General features: G+C 38.9%; 1 protein-coding gene across 2 annotated transcripts in view; it reads right to left on the reverse strand.

The window, feature by feature from the left end:
- map2k5 (mitogen-activated protein kinase kinase 5) overlaps positions 1-24,540 on the reverse strand; it is a 318,051-nt gene that overhangs the window by 21,987 nt on the left and 271,524 nt on the right. For both annotated transcript variants that reach the window (XM_059953007.1, XM_059953006.1), the window contains one exon: positions 24,101-24,146. In XM_059953007.1, coding sequence (XP_059808990.1) covers positions 24,101-24,146 — 46 coding nt within the window. The remainder of the gene's footprint in view (positions 1-24,100; positions 24,147-24,540) is intronic.

Here is a 24,540-nt window from a genome sequence, read left to right on the forward strand (position 1 = left end):
GCTTTTACAAAAGAGGATTTTCGCTTTTACGAAAATGTTGAAAATGTTTCCCATATAAATTAATGGTTCTTCACTTTACGCCATTTCGGCTTAAGAAAGGTTTCATAGGAACGCTCTACCTTTGTAAGGGGGGGGGGGTCACCTGTATTTAAAAAGCCACATTCCCTACCCCAAAGAGCTCAATGCACTGTGTAATGTTTTGATCTGTACAGCAGCATGCAAGGCAAACTTTTCACTGTATCTTGGTACATGTGGTAATAATAATCAGTACCAATACCAAGTACATTTGTATTTATTAGAACATTTCTTAATAGCCAAACTAAACCTAAAAGAAAATCAAATAATGTACAATGAAAGGAGGAAAAACACCTCTTTTGGAAACAAAATTTTTGAGGTGCTAGATTTAATTTGACACAATATGTTTTTAACAATGCTAAAGTGGTTCCTGGATAAGATTAAAAACATATGGGTCTACAATGACACCATATTTGAAAAATGAAGTGCTGCCGCATTCTTTCTTAACAAATTCATCCCTAAATGATCACAAAGTCTTAAAGGTTACAACCTCATGTTTAAACACCAGATTTAAGAGCGTAGATTATCCATTTTGTAAGCTCTCTCAAGAAAATGATAGCATGCAGACTGCAATTAGCAAATGTTACAGCTTAAGTGAATTTTAAAGTATGGGTCTTTTTGAAATCTTTATTTCTCTTTCCTCGTTTGTATTCACTCTCGCTTATTGTGCCTCAGTTATAAAGCCAGTGACAACCTGTTAGAATCACAAATTTTATGATTATATCTAAATGGTCCTTGGTAAATTTCTCTAAGAGAGGCATAATGCCTAATTCTGACTATCATGTACATCCCGGTTATGCTTCTCAGCAGAGGTCAATGGTTGTAATCAGAAGCAGAGTGCCTGCCTGATTTATCCAGCATACTCCAACAAATCTTTAAGGCCAAATGCTGTCCTACTGGAATTAGTTAACTTCACACAGACCAGAAGTCAAACCTGGGAAATTTTGATCTATATGGTTTGGAATTACATTAGGAAGTGGGCCAGCACAGTTAAGATTGTGCCGACCCTTTAACCTACTCTAAAATCATTCTAACCCTTCCCTTCCACACTGCCTTCCAATTTTCTTTCATCTATGTGCCTATCTAAGTGTCTCTTAAATGTCTACTGTATCTGCCTCTTACACCATCCCTGGTAGGGCATTCCTGTGTATCCCTGACATCCATCCCTCCCATACTTTCCTCCAGTCACCTTAAAATAATGCCCTCTTGTATTAACCATAAACATGACTTCATAGCTATAAATATGAGGTTATTGTCTTATTTTGAACAACTTGATGGGCTTCTATCAAATCATTTTCTTCATGTTCAGAAGCTGGACATTATGCTTAGTACTAAAAATTTCTGCCATAAGCTTCCTATCTCAATTAGCTTAGGACTCAGGCTGGGAATTCTTGTATTATATTGGTTTTATTATAAAATAAGTAAATTGCATGAGACTTGTGCTATGAAGTGGAAGGGAATGCACAATGTATTTGTGGCATGCAATTTGCATCCCAGATTGACTTGACTTGGAGATAGATTAGATTAAGAATATATGTGTGCTCAGAGCTTGACAATTACATGCTAGGTGATTCTTTAGCAAAAGACAGGCTAGCAGCTCTATTTCATTAGGAGTTTGAGGAGATTCATTATGTCACCAAACACACTTTATCAATAGATGTACAATGGAAAACATTGAGAGGTTGCATCACAGCCGGAGTATATCACAATAACATAGTGGTTAGCATAATGCACTATAGCACCAGCAATCTGGGTTCAATTCCCGCCCCTGTCTGTAAGAAGTTTGTACATTCTCTGTTTCCTCCAGTTTCCTCCCGCATTCCAAATACTTATTGGTTAAGGTTAGTAAGTTGTCGGCATGTTTTGGGAACAAGAAGCATGACAACACATGCAGGCTTCCCCCAACACATCCGCAGATTGTGCTAGTCAATGACTCAAGCAACACATTTCACTGTATTTTTCAATATACATGTGACAAATAAAGCTAATAAGCCTAATCTTTGGTAAGGAGGTTACAATGCACAGGATGGCAAGAAGTTGTAAAGGATAGTACACTTGGCTAGTTCCATCACAGGCACAACCTCCCCCCACCACTGAGGACATCTTTAAGAGGTTCTGTCTCAAGAAAGCAACATTACTAATGATCCTCACCATTGGGACTTGTTACTACCATCGTGGAGGTGATACAGGACTCTGAAGACCCAAACTTCTTCTCTGCCATCAGATTTCTAAACAGTCCATGAACCCATGAACACTCCCTTGATATTCTCTTTTTCATTATTTATGTTTTGTAATTTATGTATTTATGTTTTGTAATTTTGTGTCTTTGTGTTGTACTGTTGTCACAAAACAAATTTCACGTCACCTAAGTCTGTGAAAAGTGCGATTCTGAATGTGGAAGGAAGATCTTGAAGATACTGCTCAAATGAAAGAAGGTTCACTGTACTTCACCTTGCAACTATCAGAACTTCAGGACGCTCCCAAAGTTTTTTGCAACCTGTGAACTAATTTGGAAATAATGCAGGGAAACATCAGAATTGAATTCACTCACATCAAGAGCTTGCAAATGGTCAAGATTAAATGATCAGGCAATCAATCTCCCTGTAACAGTGGCTGAGGGATAAATATTGATCAGGAATTGAGACAACTTCTATTAGTACATAAATGATGTAATGGGATTTTTCTTGAAGGGCAGGCAAAGCCCCAGTTTTGCCTATTTTCTGCATGGCAGCACTGGAAACGTCAGGCTGCTGAACCAGAGTGGACAACTTCACTCACTTCAATGATGAACTGACTCCAGAACATATAGACTCACTTTCAAAGACTCTATAACACAGTATTAATTATTTATTTTGTTATTAATTGTACATTGATTGTCAATCTTTATTATTCATAGCTTTTCATAAATCCTATTGTAGTTCTTTATTTTCCTGTAAATGCCTACAAGAAAATTAGTCTCAATGTAGTATATAGTGACATACATATACTTTGATAATAAATTTTCTTTGAATTTTGAACATTGCTGCACCATCTCAGTTTTGAAAGTCAACTTTGAGGACCAAGTAAAAACTTTGTTAGAATTATAGCATTTTTAAAATGTCATTTTAGTGAAAATTAAAGGGTAAGAATGTGATTTAATACTACAATTTGGGTCAACTAAAAGGGATGCCATAAGAAAAGTAATTTTACTTGTCATTTTACTTGTCTAAACTTAGATGTCACAATTCCACTTCTTGAAAAATAATTCCTATAGGTTTGAATGTAGAAGGAAAAAATGCCTAACAATATGAAACAAAGTTATTTTTCATATCATTATTATTGTATAAAATCAGTAAAACCTCAAATTTTTCTTTATTGTGATGCTCAAGCTTGAAACTTACTCCAAATAATTTCTTTGAAGGTACCTGACACTAAGTCCAGAGAGTGACATTACATGGAACAAGATCAGTTAAAATCAACATTGGTGGAACAGTGAACTCCTGTGTGTTTTAGTTTCATCAGGTTATGGCCGAGGAGAGAGTGAAACATAGCCCCTCCCTGCGTTTATGTGGCTGATCTCTGCCTAGAGACAAACTGTGATCAGGATAGGTTCAGACCTGCTATGATTTCTTCAAAGTTGAGTAAATATATAATCAAAGTATGTATATGTCACCATATAACACTCAGAGATTAATTTTTCTTGTAGAAAAACAATAGAATCCACGAAAATCTATACACAAAGACTGACAGACAACCAATGTGCAAAATACAAAATAAATAAATAAATAAACAAACAAGCAATACTGAGAACATGAGTTATACAGTCCTTAAAATTTCTAGGTTTGCATAGATCTACCATATTCAAAATTAAATTCATTTTCCATGCCTGACGTTAGAGGTCATAATTACACTTCTTGAAAAATAATTTCTAAATATTTGAATTCAGAGTAAAGAAAGAAATTCCGAACAACATGAAACAATAAAGTTGCCAGCACTGAGAGACCACACTGATCTGTGAATGGATACCCAACAATGAATTATTAGTTTCGGGAACAGAGGTGGAGGAAATTGCTGGTAAACAAATTTGAGTAAGACCCCTGAAAAACATAATTCTGTAAAGTGCATAAAAGTACTTTGTGTTATTCTCAATGTCCTCAGCTGAGATATTAATTATAAAATAGATCATATTTCTAATGAAACAGCAAAAATGAGTTTGATTAACACTTAAATATGCAACATATTATAACCATATAACAATCACAGCACGGAAACAGGCCATCTCGGCCCTCCTAGTCCGTGCCGAACTCTTAATCTCACCTAGTCCCACCTACCCGCACTCAGCCCATAACCCTCCACTCCTTTCCTGTCCATATACCTATCCAATTTTACCTTAAATGACACAACTGAACTGGCCTCTACTACTTCTACAGGAAGCTCATTCCACACAGCTATCACTCTCTGAGTAAAGAAATACCCCCTCGTGTTTCCCTTAAACTTCTGCCCCCTAACTCTCAAATCATGTCCTCTCGTTTGAATCTCCATTGATATGGTATTGTGGTGAACTACATATACCTGTCTGGACACGCCCCCCCCCCCCCCCCCCCCGTTGACTGCTCCCACAGACCCCGGTATAAAGGCGATTGGGGACACCGCCCCGGCAGTCTCCAGGATGCAGTGTGGTGGTCAATTGCTGCTTGTTCTTTCTTCCAGTCAATAAAAGCCTATACCTCACCTCACATCTCCAAGAGTTATTGATGGTGCATCAGGTATAAAGAAAGCAAGACAACTGCTATATTTCATTAGGAGTTTGAGGAGATTGTTTGTCACCTAAAACACTCGAAAGCCATCCCAGTTGAAGAATTTTGTATGGAGTAATGGTCTAAAATTCCTCCAAGCCGATGCGCAGGACTGATCAACAGTTAATGGAAGCAAAGGTTCACATACTTTTTCCAACAAATACATGTAATAATGGATCATTTTTCTCAATAAATAAATGAACAAGTTCAATGTTGTTTGTGTTATTTAACTGGGTTCTTCTTATCTAGTTTCAAGACTTATCTGAATATCTGATCATATTTTAGGTCATATTTATGTAGAAATAGAGAGAATTCTACAGGGTTCACAAACTTTCTAGCACCACGGTATATATTATAGCTAATTAAGCACTGTTCTGTAAGTGCAGAAATAGAGATTCAGATTTATCACATGCACATCGAAACAAACAGTGAAATGTGTCGTTTGTGTTAAGGACACATTTAAGAATGTGCTTGGGGCCAACTGCAAGTGTTACCACACATGCCAGCACAGCATAGCATAAAAATATAAAATAAAAACATAAATAAATAAAACCTCAGGTTACAGAAGACTCTTGTGTGACCAAATAGGATGTCCATGTTCATAAATAACAGCATGATCTGCATTCTTATTTTATCCCTGTGTCATGTAATCAGTTTAAGATGTATAATCTCCTGCCATTTTAATCCAAAGTTTATAATATGAAATAATGATCCAGCCTTAACGATTACATTTTCAAGAAACAATCCATGTTTCGTCTGACAGGGATTGAGAATAAACAGAATGCTAGGGAGCTTTGATTAATAGCGATCTTGAAAAACAGCCCAGTAGGTTAAACACAAGGGATACTGTCCTTTAAAAAAAGACAAAGTCCAGAGTTGTTGTTAAAGCCTCAAGGCAAAAACTAACGTCAATTATTGGAGCCAAGGAATGGGACTGGGATTATAGTTATGGTAAAGATTAGGTTTAGGTTTAAATCGCCCAAAAGGGAAAAAAAAAAGTGGTGCAAAAGGTACTTGACCAAAATGAAGTGTTCTGACTCCGAGACAGCAATATATTATTTCTTCTAAACATGAAGGATGAAGAGTAAGCACTGAAAATGTACTAATGTTTGCTGTAACTTGTGTGGAACTGACTGAAAAGGATTTTACTGGCACTACCTTCCAATGATGCACTAGATCATTTTTCATGTTGACTTCTATTAAATAAAATCAGAATTTCATGACATTTGTCAATGAAAATAAACCTGATCCAAGATTCAAGTACATTTCATTCTGGAATCAGGTTGACTTCCACTGACAAATGTCATGAAATTTGTTGTTTTGTACAGCAGTACAGTGCAATACATAAAAAGTTATACTATAAGTTACAACAATAAATACTGTATATAAAAATAAGTAATTAGTGCAAAAGGAAAGCAAGATAGTAAGGTAGTGTTCATGGACTGTTCAGAAATCAGATGACAGAGGGAAAGAAGATGCTCATAAAATGCTGAGTGTGTGTCTTCAGGATCCTGTATTTCCACCTTCACAGTAGCAATGAGAAGAGGACATGTCCTGGGTGATGGGGGTCCTTAATGATGGATGCTACCTTTTTGAGACGTTGCCTTTTAAATATTGCCTCAATGGTAGGGAGATAAAACGGTTGAGAAATAATCATCTCTTTACATTTAATTAAAAAAATACTATTTGTTCCTTCAGAAAGATCAGAGATTCCAATTTAGAAATGAGTTTATAAAAAATGATTTACAAATAGTTGTTTCTATTGCCCAAATATTGCATTCTAACTTTCGTTACAATGACGATCTGAATATCTGTCAGCAAACTTTCAACAACGATAATAAATTGCTCTTATTTTTTGCATTTCCTAGACCTGAAATAATGTTCACATTAGAATGTTTGTTCCATTCAAGACTCAAAGAACAAAAATTGATAATAAACTTAACACACACTAGGACTTGAGGGTCTATATCTACAGTGTATTGTTCTAACCAAACACTGTTGGTTAGTTGTATGTACTAACCATACACACATTACTAGGTCTTGATGCTCTTGGTAATGTCAGTTGGCTTTTAGCACTTTTTGACTTTGAAAGCGCAATTCATATGAATATTTACCCTCATCTCATTTCTTATGCCATTTTAATGTTTTATCTGTAAATTTTCACCCAATTCCTCATTGTCTATCAATGATCTTCTTTATTCCTCCTAAGCCCAATAACACTGGTTGCATCCTTGTTTGGTACAGTAATTCAAATGCGTGTGAATGTAAGAAGCCACAGAGAGTAATGGACTCTGCCCAGTACATCAAAGTCACAATCTTCCCACTATCGGTAGCACCTGCAGGAGGCATCTAATATCAAAGATCTCTTTCATCTGGATCATCCCATCTTCTTATTACCAATCATGCCGGAGATACAGAAGCCTGAAGTCTGACACCACTTGGTTCAAGAACGGCTACTTCCCTTCAACCATTCGGTTCTTGAACCAACTGGGAAAACTCTTATCACTACAGTTTTGCAACATTAAGGTCACATTGATCATTCTGCACTAAAATTGACATTCTTTGTTCTAATTGTGTTCTTTCTTATAAGAATTGTGTACAATTCATGTTTTTCTTGTGAATGCCATTTATATGATGCTATGTACCTGTCTGTGAAATAAGTTTTTCCATTAACCTGTGTCATATGTACGTGTGCATATGACAATAAACTCGAATTTCCCTCTTCTAAAATCCACCATATGCTTTCCTGATGCCCCCCTTTTTATAGGTCCTAAAAAGCCATTTTGATCTTCTTACCCACTACTAGATGTCATACCAAACTGTCTTTATTATCCAATAGTCCCCTCCCCTTTCTTTGAACTTATCCCTCATGTCATGTTAACAGGTAGTAAAAATATTCAAGGTAGATGCTATTAAAATAGTCTGGAGCTGCAATATTGCAATGGTATTGTGCCTATAGGTGGTGTTAAGGAACACATTACGTGACCCATTAAGTAAGTGTTATGTGACTATGCATTCACCAGGCACGTTCACTATATTGCACGTCAAAGCTGTTTACTCAAGCAAGTTAAAGCAATGACCTCTTAATTGATGATTTTTACAGCTGCCCTGTAGCCATTCTGATAATCTTTGTAGTGAATTGGACTTTATATACTGTTTATGCTCTGGCCCTGTTCTTGATTCCAGTGCAAAGCATGACACCAGCATCACCACAGTGTAAATCTATTCTGCTGAATCCTTCTGGCCCCAAACCTGTGATGTTTGGCCAGCAATCCATTTTCTGTACAGAACGGCCAGCCTTGAATGGGACTATACCCTTAAAAACAGTAAATTGGTTTGTTTAACTTAACCCACCCAAGTACAAGAAAATCAGTTTCTTTAAAAACAGGACACCACATTCATGTGACCAATGAAGACCTCATTAGTGAAATAAAATTATAACTTCACAGTATTTGCTGTTTTTCGTTTTTAGTATCACTGTAAATAGCTTTGAAAATTAATTGCTAAAGATAAGACACAGTCTACCATCTTTCAAATAAATATTTAAATATGTATGTGTAATTTATGTTTGCAAATGGATTTCCATCTCACTGTTAGTATGATTAAAACTAACCATTAGTCCTTTCAACACACTAGGGATCGAGTCATTTCTGGAGCATTAGAAACAAGATCAGAAGTAAACAGCAAAGTGAGATATTAAAAAGTAAACCAAAGAGACAAAGGCATATTTACTTTCTCCAAACTGAAGTGCATATGTCTGTACTCAATCACCAAAAAACGACTAAATATCACATTTGCAACCAGCAATGATAAACATTGATAGTTTTTATCTGAAGTTTGCATATCAGGATCGTTAAGTAGTAGATACAGGCATTTCAATGCTGATATCTAGATTCAAAATCTGCAGACACAATCAAACTCTGAGACATAAACTGGTAAACTCACTCAAATGCAACCAGAGCATGTCAGACCACTGAAGTGTAGAGTGCTCTTTTGAGAGAGGGGCTGAATGAGAGGTGGCTGTCATATCATCATAGATCACTTGATGCCATTCATCCTATCATGGCTGTGATGGCTCTTGGAACTATTTCCCTAGTTCCCACGTAAACCATTTCCTTTTCAAGTTGCTACCGAATACTTTTCTCACCACCTTTTTAGCACCTTAAATTTGTTTCTCTGAATTATTAACACCACTTCTGAGTTCATCAAGTCTTGGGAAATGGTTGAATCTCCCCTTAATGTCTATGCTTTATGGAGCAATTGCAGATTTTACAGAAATCCATGCAAGAAACTTTTTATTCCTCATGCCATTCTAATGGAGAAAGCTCGACTGTATTTGAGCTACAGTTCATCAGAGAGAGGAGGTGAAGCATTCCCCATACAACCATTCCATCACTATTTATGACAAGTATGACATTTATTTCTTGAACATCAGGTTAATCTGCTGCTACTGTGTCCTGGCAGTAGTGTGAGTGAATGGTTGTGGATGGGTTGTCTGTGAAGTGGACGGCTATTTCCTGTAAGTTATCAATCTTATTGAAGCTGCACCATTTAAACAAGTGAAGAGCATTCCATCACACACCTGACTTGAGCCTTGTAGACTATGGACAGGCATTAGGGATATAATGGCTACTCCAGTTTAGTTTCTGGTCAATGGTAACCCCCAGGATGCTGATTCAGTAGTGGAAATGCCATTGAACATCAGGGGTTGATAGCAAGATTTTCTGTTACATCAGTGGCAAGGAAATTAATTTTTTTTAAAAATCCTATGGGATATGATTAACATACTGTGGTGAACTACATCTTCCTGTCTGGACACGCCCTCCCCCCCCCCAGCTGACTGCTCCTGTGGCTCCTCCCACGGACCCCGGTATAAAGGCGATTGGGGACACCGCCCCGGCCTCAGTCTCCAGGATGCAGTGTGGTGGTCAATTGCTGCTTGTTCTTTCTTCCAGCCAATAAAAGCCTATATCTCGTCTCACGTCTCCAAGAGTTATTGCTGGTGCATACAACTGAAAAGGTAGGAGCTGATCCATTATTAAGGACCTCCAGCACCCAGGGCATGCTCTTTTCTCACTGTTACCATCAGGTAGGAGGTACAGAAGCCTGAAGGCACACACTCAGCGATTCAGGAACAGTTTCTTCTCCTCTGCCATCTGATTCTTAAATGGACATTGAACCCTTGAACACTACCTCACTTTTTAAATATACATTATTACTGTTTTTTTGCACGATTTTTAATCTATTCAATTTACGTATATTGTAATTTAGTTATTTATTATCATCATCATTTTTTCTTCTATATTATGTATTGCATTGAACTGCTGCTAAGTTAACAAATTTCATGACACATGCTGCTGCTAATAAACCTGATTCTGATTCTGATCAGGAATAATTAACATGGCAGATTAGGGTGCTTTTGAGGTTAGCACATATCACAAATAACTTCAGCAACCAACTTCAGTCACCAATCTTCAAATCTGAATATAGACTGTAGATTAAATTTAAACTGCAGCTCTGAATAACGTGAATCACAGTTAATGGAAAGACTAGACAATGCAGATTAAAATGCAGTTAGGTATCGGTGGTGTGGGTGCAAAGTAGGAGCTGCGAAGTTTGAATGTAGTTCAAAGGAAGCATTATGGATGCATTGTAAATATGGAAGTTTTTTGATCTTTATCATATAAAATGTCATGTAGGGTTGGGTCGAGCAGGCCTCTTCCTCTGAAAGGGGGCTCAATATGATGCCTGCGGTGCCTCATTTTGTTGAGTAAAGAGACTGCTTCAAATATATCAGTACTTAACTCCAGTGGCTTCGTTCACACAACGACACATAGTGCAAGGAGAATCTGCTGTACTAATTGGATATCTTTCCTGTAGGTAGGCCACCAGAATTGCATACATTACTCTAAATTCAGCCTCACTGACATGTCGTACAACTATTTGATACAAGTTTTCTGAATGAGGGAGAGAAAGGGTCAATGAGAGAAATATGATTGATGTATTATCGATGGTCTTTGAAAAAGCAGTGGGTAAGTTGCCACATTGTAGAAAGAGTGAAGACAACAGAAAACAAGAAGCTGGAACAATATATATATGCAGAAATCTGTGTAAGTAACAGGAAACATTGCAGAAAAGACTTGGGAGATCATACTGTGGTACCAGGACCACTGCTTTTTGTAATAAGAGTGGGATTTGAGTGCACAGGGACCAACTGTCAAATCTTACACAAAACTTTCAGTGAACTGTGGGGAGGATTCAGATTTATCTATCATATGTATATTGTAATATATATAGAGAAATGTGCCACTTGCGTTAACAACCAAAACAACGGATGTGCTGGGAGCCACAAATTCAGATGCCATAAATAGCATACCTGCCATGTTCAACACAACACAGAACACCATGAGCAGAAGCAGCAACAACAACAACAACAACAACAACAGAGTAAGACAACAGCAGAAAAACAAGTCCCCTTTCCAGCCTCCTACAGCCTCACACACACAGACCTCTAACCCTGTGATAGGCTGCCTGTACTCAATGGTGGGGAAGGCTTTACCCATGATGAATGGGGTCAAATCCTATTATTTTTTTTAGGATTTTCCATTCAAGGACATTGGTGTTTCCATACAAGGCTGTAATGCAACTGGTCAATATATTCTCCACTACACATCTATGGAAGATTGTCAAAGTTCTAGCTGTCATGCCAAATCTTAGCAAACTTCTAAGTAGAGGCACTGCCGTACTTTCTTCATAATTGCAGACATGTGCTAGGTCCAGGACAGGTCTTCTGAAATAATGACACCACAGGATTTAAAGTTGTTGACCCTCTCCATCTCTGATCCCTCAATGAGGACTGACTCATGTATCTCTGGTTTCCTTCTCCTGAAGTCAAAAATGAGCTCCTTGGTCTTGCTGACATTAAGTGAGAGGTTGCTGTTGTGGCACCACTCAGCCAAATTTTCAGTCTCCCTCCGACATGCTCATATGAATCACCTGTGATTCAGCCAACAATAGTGGTGTTGTCATCAACTTACTGCCATGATGGAATGGCGAAGCGGACTCAGTGGGCCGAATGGTCTAATTCTGCTCTAATGCCTTATGGTCTAAATAGTCGACATTTGTCCTGATGGAGGGTCTTGGACCACAACATTGACTACTTATACCATTCCAAAGATGCTGTCTGACCTGCTGAGTTCCTCAATATTTCCAGTATCTGAAGAATCTCTTGCATTCATGACTAACACAAGGAAAACCTTTTTAATGCAGAGTGGTTAGGGTTTAGGATGTACTTTCAGGAATACTAACTAAAGTGTTCAAAACTGAGCTGGTAAACAGGTGAAAGGGAAGAATTCAAGTACATGTGAAGATGGTGGGGGTATGTGACTAACTGAATAATTCTTGCAGAAGCTTGATGACTCTATGATGTGCTCTAATCACTTTGTGATTATATGCCGGCAAGCCCAAGGAGCAGACCAAGCATGAATCTCCCAAAATTCATGTGCAAACAATCACTTGACCTACAAAGCATAGGTGTGAGAAACACTACAGCATCCTAACATATACGAGGGTTGGAACAGTTTTGGAAAAGGAGGGAAGGTTGAGAAAAAAATGAAAGGTTGAGAAAGGGAAAAATCAAACAGGTTGCGGGTGCTGATGACTGATTAAAATTGGATGGGGGTGAGATAGCTTCACCAAATGCATCTAATTCATACTAATCCTTTTGCCTATATGATTGAAATATCTTGGATGATCCATTGTATAAATTAAATGTGCTAGTACTCATTAAACATACTTAATATTATTAAAGAGCATGCTACATTTTTGGGCTATTTATTTAGGATAAACTAATTAATATATTAATAGTAAACAAACCTATATAAAACCTCCAGCTGTGGTTTCTTGCATTTACATACAGATAGACTGATACATGTTTTTAATACGACTGCAGTGAGTATTCTGTTACAGCACAACTGTAACAAAACAGAATAGGAATAGGAATTGAATCAGCTAAGATAATCAAATGTCTCTGATAAAGTATTAGTTGGCACATTGATCCAAACAGAAAATGCAGGCTTTCTTTGCAACCTAATTCTCTTCTGTGCACTGATTCATTAAATGGCAGCCAGTTTCTGAGAGCTTTTAGAAAATACAATACAGACATCTCAGACCATCTGATGCATAGTGTCCAGATGAATATTTATATGCAAGGCACAAAGTACACCATAGTTTAGCTGATGAAAACCTGTGATAAGGTAGAATTCCATTCTGAATGGCACAAATGGTGATGGTACCAATGGAAAGAGGGTGCTAATGGATATTGAATTGTCAAAGGAACATCTTAGAGAGATATAATTAGGTGAAGAATGAAATATGAAATTACCAAAGAGCAATGAAAAAATAACTAAATGCTGGGAACATAGGATAAAAGACTGGAATAACTGATTATCTGATAGTAAGTAGAACACTGCAGCACAGTACAGGCCCTTCAGCTCAGTGTTGTGCCAACTTGCCACCTATTCTAAGGTCAATCTAATCTTTCCCTCCTACACAGCCCTCCAATTTTCGATCATCCATGTGCTTAAGAATTTTTTAAAATGTCCCTAATGTAACTGACCCTACCACAAAACTTTCCACTAATATCATTCCTATACTTTGCACCAATTATCTTAAAATTGTACCCCCTCATATTAGCCATTTCCATTATGAGAAAAAGACCCGGCTGTACACTCAACCTATGCCTTTTATCATCTTATACACCTCTATCAAGTCACCTCTCATCCTCCTTCACTCCAAAGAGGAAAGTCTTAGCTCACTAACTTATTCTCATAAGTCATGCTCATGAATCCAGGTAGCATCCTAGTAAGGCATTCATTCTTATAATGAGGTGAACAGAAATGAACACAAAAATCAAGTTTGGTCTAACCAGGGCTTTATGAGCTGCAACTTTGCCTTGCAGTTTGTTGAATTCAAGTTTCTATGCTGAGTCCAGAAAGCAACAAAATGTTTCTTCAGGCTTAATTTCAGCTTTGTTGGAGAAGTATTAGAGACTAATGGAGGATTATATGGGAAGGTAGGGTGAGAATGATCTTGGAGTAGGTTAAAAAGTCAGCACATGATAGTTAGTTGCAGTGACAGTGCAAAGGTTAATCAAAATAGCATGCTCTGTTCTTCCTTGTGAACTCCTCAATGCCCTGATAAATGTGCGTAAAAATCTGCATTTGGTTCCCCAATGTAATGGGGGTCACATTGTGAGCTCTGAATGCAGTATGATGAACTGGAAGTACTACAAGTTAATCACAAACACAAGAGATTCTGCAGATTCTGGAAAGCTTGAGGAACAACACACACAAAGTACTGGAGGAACACAGCAGGTCAGGCAACAACTATGGAGGGAGCCAACATTTCAGGCTGAGACCAGGACTGGAAAGGAAGGATGCAAAAACTAGAATAAGGAAGTGGGGGCAGGAGAAGGAGCACAAGCTTGCAGGTGATAGGTGAGAGCAAGTTAGCCTTTGCTTCGTCTGGATGTGTTCGGATCTCTAAATGGCCAGATGGGAGGAGGTAAAAGGGCAGGTGTTTCTTCTCCTGAATTTACTATCATTCCTGGAACTGCTTTTTAACATGTAATCATCTTGACTCATAAAAACATGACCAACGTGGGAGATCTTAATTTTTGTTAAAGTGCTGCTTATAAAAGCCTCCTTCTTTAATTATAATTGTGCAGAAAATGTGAAATCCATTTCCACAATTTGGATGAAATCCCAGCTCAATGGAAAGCTAATGCTTCTCCATTCACTTCAGAGGGAAATGATTTATTGTTCAACATCACCCAGTGGTAAATATCAAATTATTTTACTTGATTTTCTGCTGCATGTGAGAAACACAGCAATAATTAAAAGGCTGCAAAATTAACAGCAGAACTTTTAAGGTACCATCACCAGACTGTGGAAGCCATATTTCCATGAAGTGAAAATTATTAAATAAAAATATTTACACACCTTAAAAAATCTTATCTCCTAGGATTTCCCAAGAACCCCTTAAGAAAGAGTTCTTCTTCTTCAGCCCTTTATCTTTTCCACCCAACATCTCCCAGCCTCTCATTTCATCCCCCCACCATCCAACACCCACGCACCTATCACCTACCAGCTTATACTCCTTCCCCTCTCCCCAACTTCTTATTCTGGCTTTTGCCCCCTTCCTTTCCAAACCTGATGCAGGGTCTTGGTCCAAGATGTTGACTCTTTATTCCTTTCCATTAGATGCTGCCTGACCTGCTGAGTTCCTCCAGCATTTTGTGTGTCTCCTGAGAATGCTAACTTTAGCTAAATTATAGATCATTGGGCACAAGCAGTCCTTTACTGAGTGGCCAAGTAACAAGTGTGAGATGGATATTTAATTACAAAAAGCATCAAATTTTGAAGTGCACGCGGGGGCATTAACCGGCAATGATGACTAGACTACAATCAGGAGTAAGAATTCTTTTCACTACCCCGACATATTGAAAGGGACAGAGGCCAGACCAAGTACTTACTCTTTCAGCCAGCCAAGCTGACAGCAGGGTAATTCAAAGCAAGCCATTTGAAACCTTCTGGTCTGTTTGGGTCAGTGAACCTATTACTGAACCATTGGGAGAGGTGTTTTGCATTGTTTCTAACCCACATCCTCATTCAGTCCTATATGAAGAGTGATGAATTTCAATGGTTAATCACATAATCTTAAAAGCAACTCCTGTAATCACTGTTTTTCCTCATCTTTAATATCTTTCCAACAAAGCTGAAATTAAACTTGAAGCAGTTTGTTGCTTTCTGGACTCAACATAGAAATATGAATTTAACATCAGATAATCAGTTACTCCACCCCATGTATCCTAGATATCCAGATGATATATTGAAACATTCTAGAGAATAGTCATGGCATAAAATCAATGAATAAGAAAGTTAGCTACTCCTTCATTGGGAATTCTGAACTGAATTCAATAAGTCTATTGACATAAGAGACTAAAGATGCTGGAATCTGGAGAAACAAACAATCAGCTAAAGGAACTCAATGGGACGAGCAGCCTCTGTGGGAGTCGGTGGGGTGGTGGTGGTAGTGAAGAAATTGTTGACATTTCAAGTTGAGATCCTGCATCTGGGCTGATTCTGATGTAACAGGATACAGGTCCTGATACAAGTTCTTGCGTTTGTGTGTGGGCAGACAACTAATTAAAATTATCTAACAACCTCAAATCCAAACTGGTTCACGAGTAACTTTAAAAGAGAACTCACAGCCTTAGTTGTGGGCAGCACTGTAGCGTAGTGGTTAGCATAATGCTATTATAATGCTAGCACATAGCAACTAGGGTTCAATTCGCTATCTGTAAGGAGTTTGTATGTTCTCCCTGTAACTGCATGGGTTTCCTCTAGGTGCTTTGGTTTCCTCCCAAAGACGCACAGGTTATGGTTAGTGAGCTGTGGGCATGTTATGTTAGCATTGTGATAGTTGTGGGCTGCACGAGCACAATTCTCCTTAACTTGACTTGATAATGCAATTCACTGTATCTTTTGATACATGTGATGAACAATGATGTCTTTAAATCTTTAGCTAATCTATTCTGATCAGTTCACAATATGGAACTGCTTCTCAATATTCCTGGTAAACACTCAATAGAAACATAGAAAACCTACAGCACAATACAGGCCCTGTGGCCCACAATGTTGTGCCGACCATGTCCTTACCTTAGAAATTACCTAGGCTTACACATAGCCCTCTATTTTTCTAAGTTCCATGTACCTATCCAGGAGACTCTTATAAGATCCTATAGTTTCCGGCTCCACCAACACCGCCGGCAGCCCATTCCACACACTCACCACTCACTGTGTAAAAAACTTAGCCCTGACATCTCCTCTGTAGTTACTTCCAAGCAACTTAAAACTGTGCCCTCTTGTGCTAGCCATTTCAGCCCTGGGAAAAAGCCTCTATCAACACGATCAATGCCTCTGATCATCTTGTACACCTCTATCAGGTCACCTCTCATCCTCTGTCACTCTAAGGAGAAAAGGCCAAGTTCACTCAACCTATTCTCATAAGCATGCTCCCCAATCCAGGCAACATCCTTGTAAATCTCCTCTGCATCCTTTCTATGGTGTCCAAATCCTTCCTGTAGTAAGGCGACTAGAATTGAGCACGTGGGGTCTGACCAGGGTCCTATATAGCTGCAACATTACCTCTCGGCTCTTAAACTCAATCACACGGTTGACGAAGGCCAATGCATTCTATGCCTTCTTAACCACAGAGTCAACCTGCTCAGCAGCTTTGGGTGTCCTATGGACTCGGACCCCAAGATCCCTCTGATCCTCCACACTGCCAAGAGTCTTACCATTAATGCTATATTCTGCCATCATATTTGACCTACCAAAATGAACCACCTCACGCTTATCTGGGTTGAACATCTGCCACTTCTCAACCCAGTTTTGCATCCTATCAATGTCCCACTGTAACCTCTGACAGCCCTCCACACTATCCACAACACCCCCAACCTTTGTGTCATCAGCAAATTTACTAACCCATCCCTCCACTTCCTCATCCAGTTCACTTATAAAAATCATGAAGAGTAAGGGTCCCAGAAGAGATTTCTGAGGCGCACCACTGGTCACTGACCTCCATGCAGAATATGACCCATCTACAACCATTCTTCGCCTTCTGTGGGCAAGCCAGTTCTGAATCCACAAAGTAAGGTCCCCTTGGATCCCATGCCTCCTTACTTTCTCAATAAGCCTTGCATGGGGTATTTATCAAATGCCTTGCTGAAATCCATATACACTACATCTACAGCTCTCCCTTCATCAATGTGTTTAGTCACATGCCCAAAAAATTCAATCAGGCTCGTAAGGCACGACCTGCCTTTGACAAAACCATGCTGACTATTCCTAATCATATTAAACCTCTCCAAATGTTCATAAATCCCGCCTCTCAGGATCTTCTCCATCAACTTACTAACCACTGAGGTAAGACTCACTGGTCTATAATTTCCTGGGCTATCTCTAATCCTTTTCTTGAATAAAGGAACAACATCCGCAACCCTCCAACCCTCCGGAACTTCTCCCGTCCTCATTGATTATGCAAATATCATTGCCAGAGGCTCAGCAATCTCCTCCCTCGCTTCCCACAGTAGTCTGGGGTACATCCCGTCTGGTCCCAGTTACTTATCCAACTTGATGCTTTCCAAAAGCTCCAGCACATCTTCTTCCTTAATATCTACTTGATCAAGCTTTTCAGTCCGCTGCAAGTCATCCCTACAATCACCAAGATCCTTTTCTGTAGTTCTTCTCTCTTCTTCTTCGGCTGTCCATTGACTTCGACGTTGATTGAGACCTGGACAAGGTTGTGCGGAAGACCGGCAGTTGCCTATGCTGCAAGTCTCCCCTCTCCACACCACCGACGTTGTCCAAGGGAAGGGCACTAGGTCAATACAGCTTAGCACTGGTGTCATTGCAGATCAATGTGTGGTTAAGTGCCTTGCTCAAGGACACATGCTGCCTCAGCTGAGGCTCGAACTAGCGACCTTTAGATCACTAGTCCAATGCCTTAGCCACTTGGCCACGCGCCAACATTTTCTGTAGTAAATACTGAAGTATTATTAAGAACCTCCACTATCTCCTCCAGTTCCATACATACTTTTCCACTGTCACACTTGATTGGTCCTATTCTCTCACGTCTTATCCTCTTGCTCTTCACATACTTGTAGAATGCCTTTGGGTTTTCCTTAATCCTGTCCACCAAGGCCTTCTCATGGCCCCTTCTGACTCTCCTAATTTCATTCTTAAGCTCCTTCCTGCTAGCCTTATAATCTTCAAGGTCTCTATCATTACTTAGTTTTTGAACATTTCGTAAGCTCTTCTTTTCTTCTTGACTATGTTAACAACAGCCTTTGTACACCATGGTTCCTGTACCCTACCATCCTTTCCCTGTCTCACTGGAATGTACCTAAGCAGAACCCCATGCAAATATCTCCTGAACATTTGCCACATTTGGAATGTACAAAAAATTGCAGTGTGAGATAGAAACCCACCACTTTCTTGGAACAATGAGGCAAAATTTATCCAGACACTCAGAATAAAATAAAATTATGCTTATTAGATGAAGATCTTAGCTGAGATCAGACCCCAAGAATCCTTACCTGCACTAACCCCTGATTTAATCCTAGCCTAAATACGGGACAATTTACAATGACCAATTAACTAACTGGTACATTTTTGGACTGTGGGAGGAAACTGGAGGTACCTGGAGAAAGTCCATGCATTCCATGGGGAGGACATACAGACTCCTTTCAGACGACTTTGGAATTGAACTCTGAACTCTAATGCTTTGAGCTGTAATAACATTGTGCTAACCACTATGCTATCGTAACTTTTTCACTACAGTGCATCTTGCATAAAATGTCTTTCATTCCACGTTATGTTTGGTACCTTAAAAATAGCTCATTTAAACCCGTGCAACTTCCAATTTCAACCTTCTAAGGTATCTATTAGAATCAAAGTTCAATACAGTGGCTTAATCCACAAAACTCACTGAAGAACTTGAACTGTATGACAATAAAGGCTTTACCTTGGATTGATTTAATCTACTTTAGGAGGTATAAAAATGCTTCCAAATTTCATCAGCCTCCCAAGTGAATGAAAATTGTATTGCACTTATAAGCTCTGATTTATATTTATGCTCTATCTCCTATTTTAGAGACAGCATCTCTGCTGAAAAGGGGGCTTTACAGCAGAAATGTAATTAACAAACTCACAGAATGTTGCCACTTAAGATGGTCAGAACTAGTTGTATTTGAATTATAATGGCTGCCTGCCGCTTGATTACAAAGAATGACTTTGAAACAAAAGTGCTTAATACAACAGCAGCTTCAGCTGCCCCACTGAAGAAACAGTATAAATGAGTATAACAAAATAACAACAGGAGATAAAGTGAGGAGAGGCACAGTATAATTATTATTTACTAGTTCTGTTGGATGCCACAGATATTCTCAACAGCTTGTTCATTGTCAAATCAACAAACAGCAGTGAATAAATGACCTATTGGGAATTATTCTCTGGCTACATTCCTCCCCCTTGCTAGATGTCATTTAAAATCAGTGAATGCTGCTTTGAAGCTGACAGCAGCTCCCTGAAAGCCCTCCAGATTCCAATTCTTCACCAGCTACTCCTGGATCTATCTTCAAAATGAACAGCTTAAAATTAGCGTGGGGTTTCTTGCTTTGCAAGGTTTACTTATAGATAGCAGAAACCTCATAGGATTCTGAAGAAAAAAGTGTGCTTTATTATATCTTTTGTATGATTTAGATTTTACATGTTTAGAATATGACACAATGGCATATCTAGTAGAGCTGTTGCTTCACTGTGTCAGAGAGAGACCTGACGTCAAGTATTGTCCAGTTTCACCTATCACCTTGTACTTCTTCCTCCCTTCTCCCCACCTTTTCTCTCTGAATTTTCATATTTTTTCCAGTCCCGATGAAGGGCCTTGGCCCAAAACATCGGTTTTTTTACTCTTTTCCATAGATGCTGCCTGACCAGCATTTTGTGTGTGTTGCTTGGATTTCCATCATCCACAAATTTTCTCGTGTTTATGATTGTCTGTGTGGAATTTGCTTTGTGAGTGTGTGTGGTTGCCTGCAAATCCCAGAGATGCATAAATTAAGTGAAATTGGACACTGAAAAGTTGCCCTTGGTGTAGGTGAATGGTAGAACCTGGGGAAGTTGAATGGAATGTGGGGAAAATTGGAGACCCAGGTACAATCCTGACCTCAGGTGCTGTCTGTGTGGAGTTTGCATGTTCTTACTGTGACCCCTGGGTGTTCTGGTTTCCTTCCACATCCCAGAAACACATGTGGGTTTAGTTAAATGGGTGATTGATAGCTTCTGTGATATGGGGCAGCATAGTAGCATAGCAGTTAACACTATTACAGCGCCAGCATCAGCATTCAATTCCCGCCCTTGTCTGTTCAATCCATGACCATGTGGATTTCCTCTGTGTGCTCCAATTTCCTCCCACATTCCAAAGATGTACAGGTTAGTGGGTATAATCTGGTGGAAACAGGCTTATTGGGCCTGAATGACTTATTATCGTGCTGTATCTCTAAATTAATAAAAATACACAATGGGGAGAAAAAGTGGTATGAATGTAAGATTAAGGTAAACAGGTGGTCGATGTTAATGTGGATTCGATGGGCTGAAGGTCCTGCTGTATCTAGACTACAGCTACTCATGGAAAAAGTGAACTCACTTTATTAAAAATGCTATAAACAGGTTAGAGTTTGCATTGATTTCACAGGTAGATGACTTTAATTACCTCAAATGGCTTTTAAAAAATGTACTGTATTAATTCAAACATATTAGGTTTCTAAGTTCAAACTTCTAAGAGGTTGGTGGATACTATTGTGGTTATTCTTGTATTCAAATGTCTAACCATTCTATTGTACTTGCTAATGTATACAAAACTGAGACCCCATATTTTAGTTAAAAATCATTACCTAACAAAGGGTAAATTTTAAAACTGTAATGAAGCATACAAATTTCTGAGGAAATATGAGTTTTGTCATCTTTCTACTTCTAGTGTGATGCAGAATCAGGTTTAACATCACCATCATATGTCATGAACCTTGCTTTGCGGCAGTAGTACAGTCATAAAAAAGCTATAAATTACAATAAGAAGTATATATTAAAAATAAAAAAGACAAGAAAAAGTACTGAATAAGTGTTCATGGGCTCATTGAACCATTCAGTGATCTGATGGCAAAAGGGAAGAAGCTGTTCCTGAATCATTAAGTGTGTGTCTTCAGGCTCCTATACCTCCACCTTGCTGTAAAATGATCTAATACCAACTATGGATAGTAAATATAAAAACAAGAGATGTTGGAAATCCAGAAGGACACACACAAAATGCTGGAGAAACTTAGCAGATAAGGGCAGCATGGAGGGGATTAAACAGTTGACATTTTGGGTCTAAATCCTTCATCAGGACTGGAAAGGAAGGGGAAGGAAGTCAAAAACTCTGACTTCTATATTCTGGCTTCTTTCCCCCTTTCCTTCCAGTTCTGATGAAGAGTGTCAGCCCGAAACTTCAACTGTTCATTCTTCTCCGTATGCTGCCTGACCTGCTGAGTTCCTCCAGCATTTTGAACAGCAGATATTTACTCAGAACTTCCTGCTGCTGAATTTCTGCTAACTACTGCAGTTAAAAAACTCCATCCATGCACCCCAGTAGAGAGTACAGACAAGGACATGGAGGTGAGGCAAAACACAGGGAAGAGTAATTCGGTACTCTCTGGATTTTTTTGGCATTCCACCTTCTCCCTCCCACCTCCTATTCGCCACATGATAACTGGCCCAATCACCTCCTATTCCATGAGAAGCCTCAAGATACTATAAATTATATTTGATCAGGGAATCCATGATCAGTGCATACAGGTCACAATTATTATCAAAAGGCCAAGAGAGCAGCTCTGAAGCACCTGCTGGATCGAAACATATATCTTTGGAGCTGTGAGACAGCAGTGTTAATGGATGCATCACTCTGCCACCCAGTGTTTTGCTGAAATGCCCAACAATTCAAGAACATAATGGACCTCTGTAATGCAGTGACCAGAACTGTTGCTCAACATGCTGAGCACATGGAAGGTATTTTAGGCAGATATAGGACAATATGGTCAAAACCACTGAGAAGACAAAGCAAAGCAGATGTCAAAGTATGACATTCTTAAAGCAAATGGATTACTTCAAATAGTAACAAATTCTCAAAGGTGAATGTGAAGATTTCACTTACAGTGGGATATGGCAAAACTTGTCAGAAACAAGGCAAGCAAGGAACACCTAAAAGCTGTCATAGAATCTTACATCTTTCTCTACATTCAGTGACCACTTTATTAGTTACACATGTAAACTTGTTTGTTAATGCAGCCAATCATATATCAGCAACTCAGTGCAAAAAAGTGTGCCGACATGATCAAGGAGTTCAGTTATTGTTCAGACTAAATATCAGAATGGGGAAGAAATGTGATTTAGTGATTTTCACTGTGGAATGGTGCCAGATGGGGTGTTTTGAGTACCTCAGAAACCACTGATCTCCTGGGACTTCACACTCAACAGTGCCTAGAGCAGAAGATCCCAACTTTTTTTATATATGCCATGGACTAATACCATTAAGCAAGTGGTCTATGGACCCCAAGTTGCTAACCCTGTAGAGATTACAGAGAATGGTTGGAAAAATGAAAAACAGCAGTGAGCAGCAGTTCTGTGGGCAAAAATGTCTTGTTAATGAGAGAGGTCAGAGGACAATAGTCAGAGTGGTTAACCGACAGAAGGCATGCAGAAACCATGCATTTCAACAGTGGCTGCAGAAGAACAGCTCTTAGCGCTCAACATGTTGAACCTTGAAGTGGATGGGCTACAGCAGCAGAAGACTATGAGTGTACACTCGGTGGCCACTTTATTAGGTACAGGTGGTTCCTTGATTTTATTTTGTTAAGTCTTTCACCTAATAACAGAACAATCGCTTCATTCTTTCTTCCACTCAGCAAGCTTTCTCTGTATCTTAAATTCATTAGACTACTACCCTTTGGACATAGAGTGGAAATTGACTTCCAAAAAATGATAAGCTTACTGGACATAATAATTATGAACAAGATTTTAAAAAAATATTAAAGTCTTCTGAATACTTAGTCATCAGGTTGACATAATATGAATTCCTGACTGATTGTGGAAATGGAATTATGCATTTCAGGCCAAACTGTCAACAGTACAACTGCAAAAAGTATTTGTTGCAGCAAGGCAAGTCTGATGTCTGGGTTGATGAGTTCCACGTGAAAAGTTCTGTATGTTTGAATAACCTGAATCTTCCTCCATCAGAACATATGTGTGCTCAATGGATATTTCTTCTTGAAGAAAATGAGACAGCCACTAAAAAAAAGTTTAAAGCAGCTGGAGGCTTCAAAATTATGTTATGGAATTCATGACCTAAGCCAGCACTGATAACTGTATTTTCATTGTTAAGACATTTTAATTGGGCTGGGTGGAGGTGAATTGGTGGGGGGAGAAGCCAGTACTAATTTTGTAAAACGTGAGTGTAGAGAAATAGTTTATTATGCAAGTTATTAAACAAGGCTTACATCATAATTAGTTTCAATCTGCTATCAAATCTTCTCAGATTTCACCGAAATATGAAAACGCTACCTATATATCAAATGATTTCAAGTAAGTAGGACTTACCATGAGCTCTTCCGGTGCAGGCCTTTCAGTTGGTAACTTCCTCATGCTGTGGTGAACAAACACAGCAATTATTTCACAATCCCTATGACATCTCAAGGACATACACAATTTTAAGGAAAAATAAAGAATATTTGGGATAAGTACGTAGTACTTAGGTATTCTTCCTGGGAACTTGTACCTCATCTCACCTGCCTATTAACTCCACCTTAGTTACCTCCTACATTCCTTTCTTCTATGGTCCATTCTCCTCTCCTATCAGATTCCTTCCTCCACTCTTTACCTTTCCTACCCATCTGGCTTCACCTCTCACCTTCTAGCTATCTTCCTTCCCCTGCCCCCACCATTTTATTTTGGCATTTTCTGCCTTCCTTTCTGGTCCTGAAGGAGGATCTCAACCCAAAATGTCAACTGTTTATTCATTTTCATAAATGCTGCCTCCA

Source organism: Hypanus sabinus, chromosome 28, assembly GCF_030144855.1.
Source record: "Hypanus sabinus isolate sHypSab1 chromosome 28, sHypSab1.hap1, whole genome shotgun sequence".
NCBI classification, from domain to species: domain Eukaryota; kingdom Metazoa; phylum Chordata; class Chondrichthyes; order Myliobatiformes; family Dasyatidae; genus Hypanus; species Hypanus sabinus.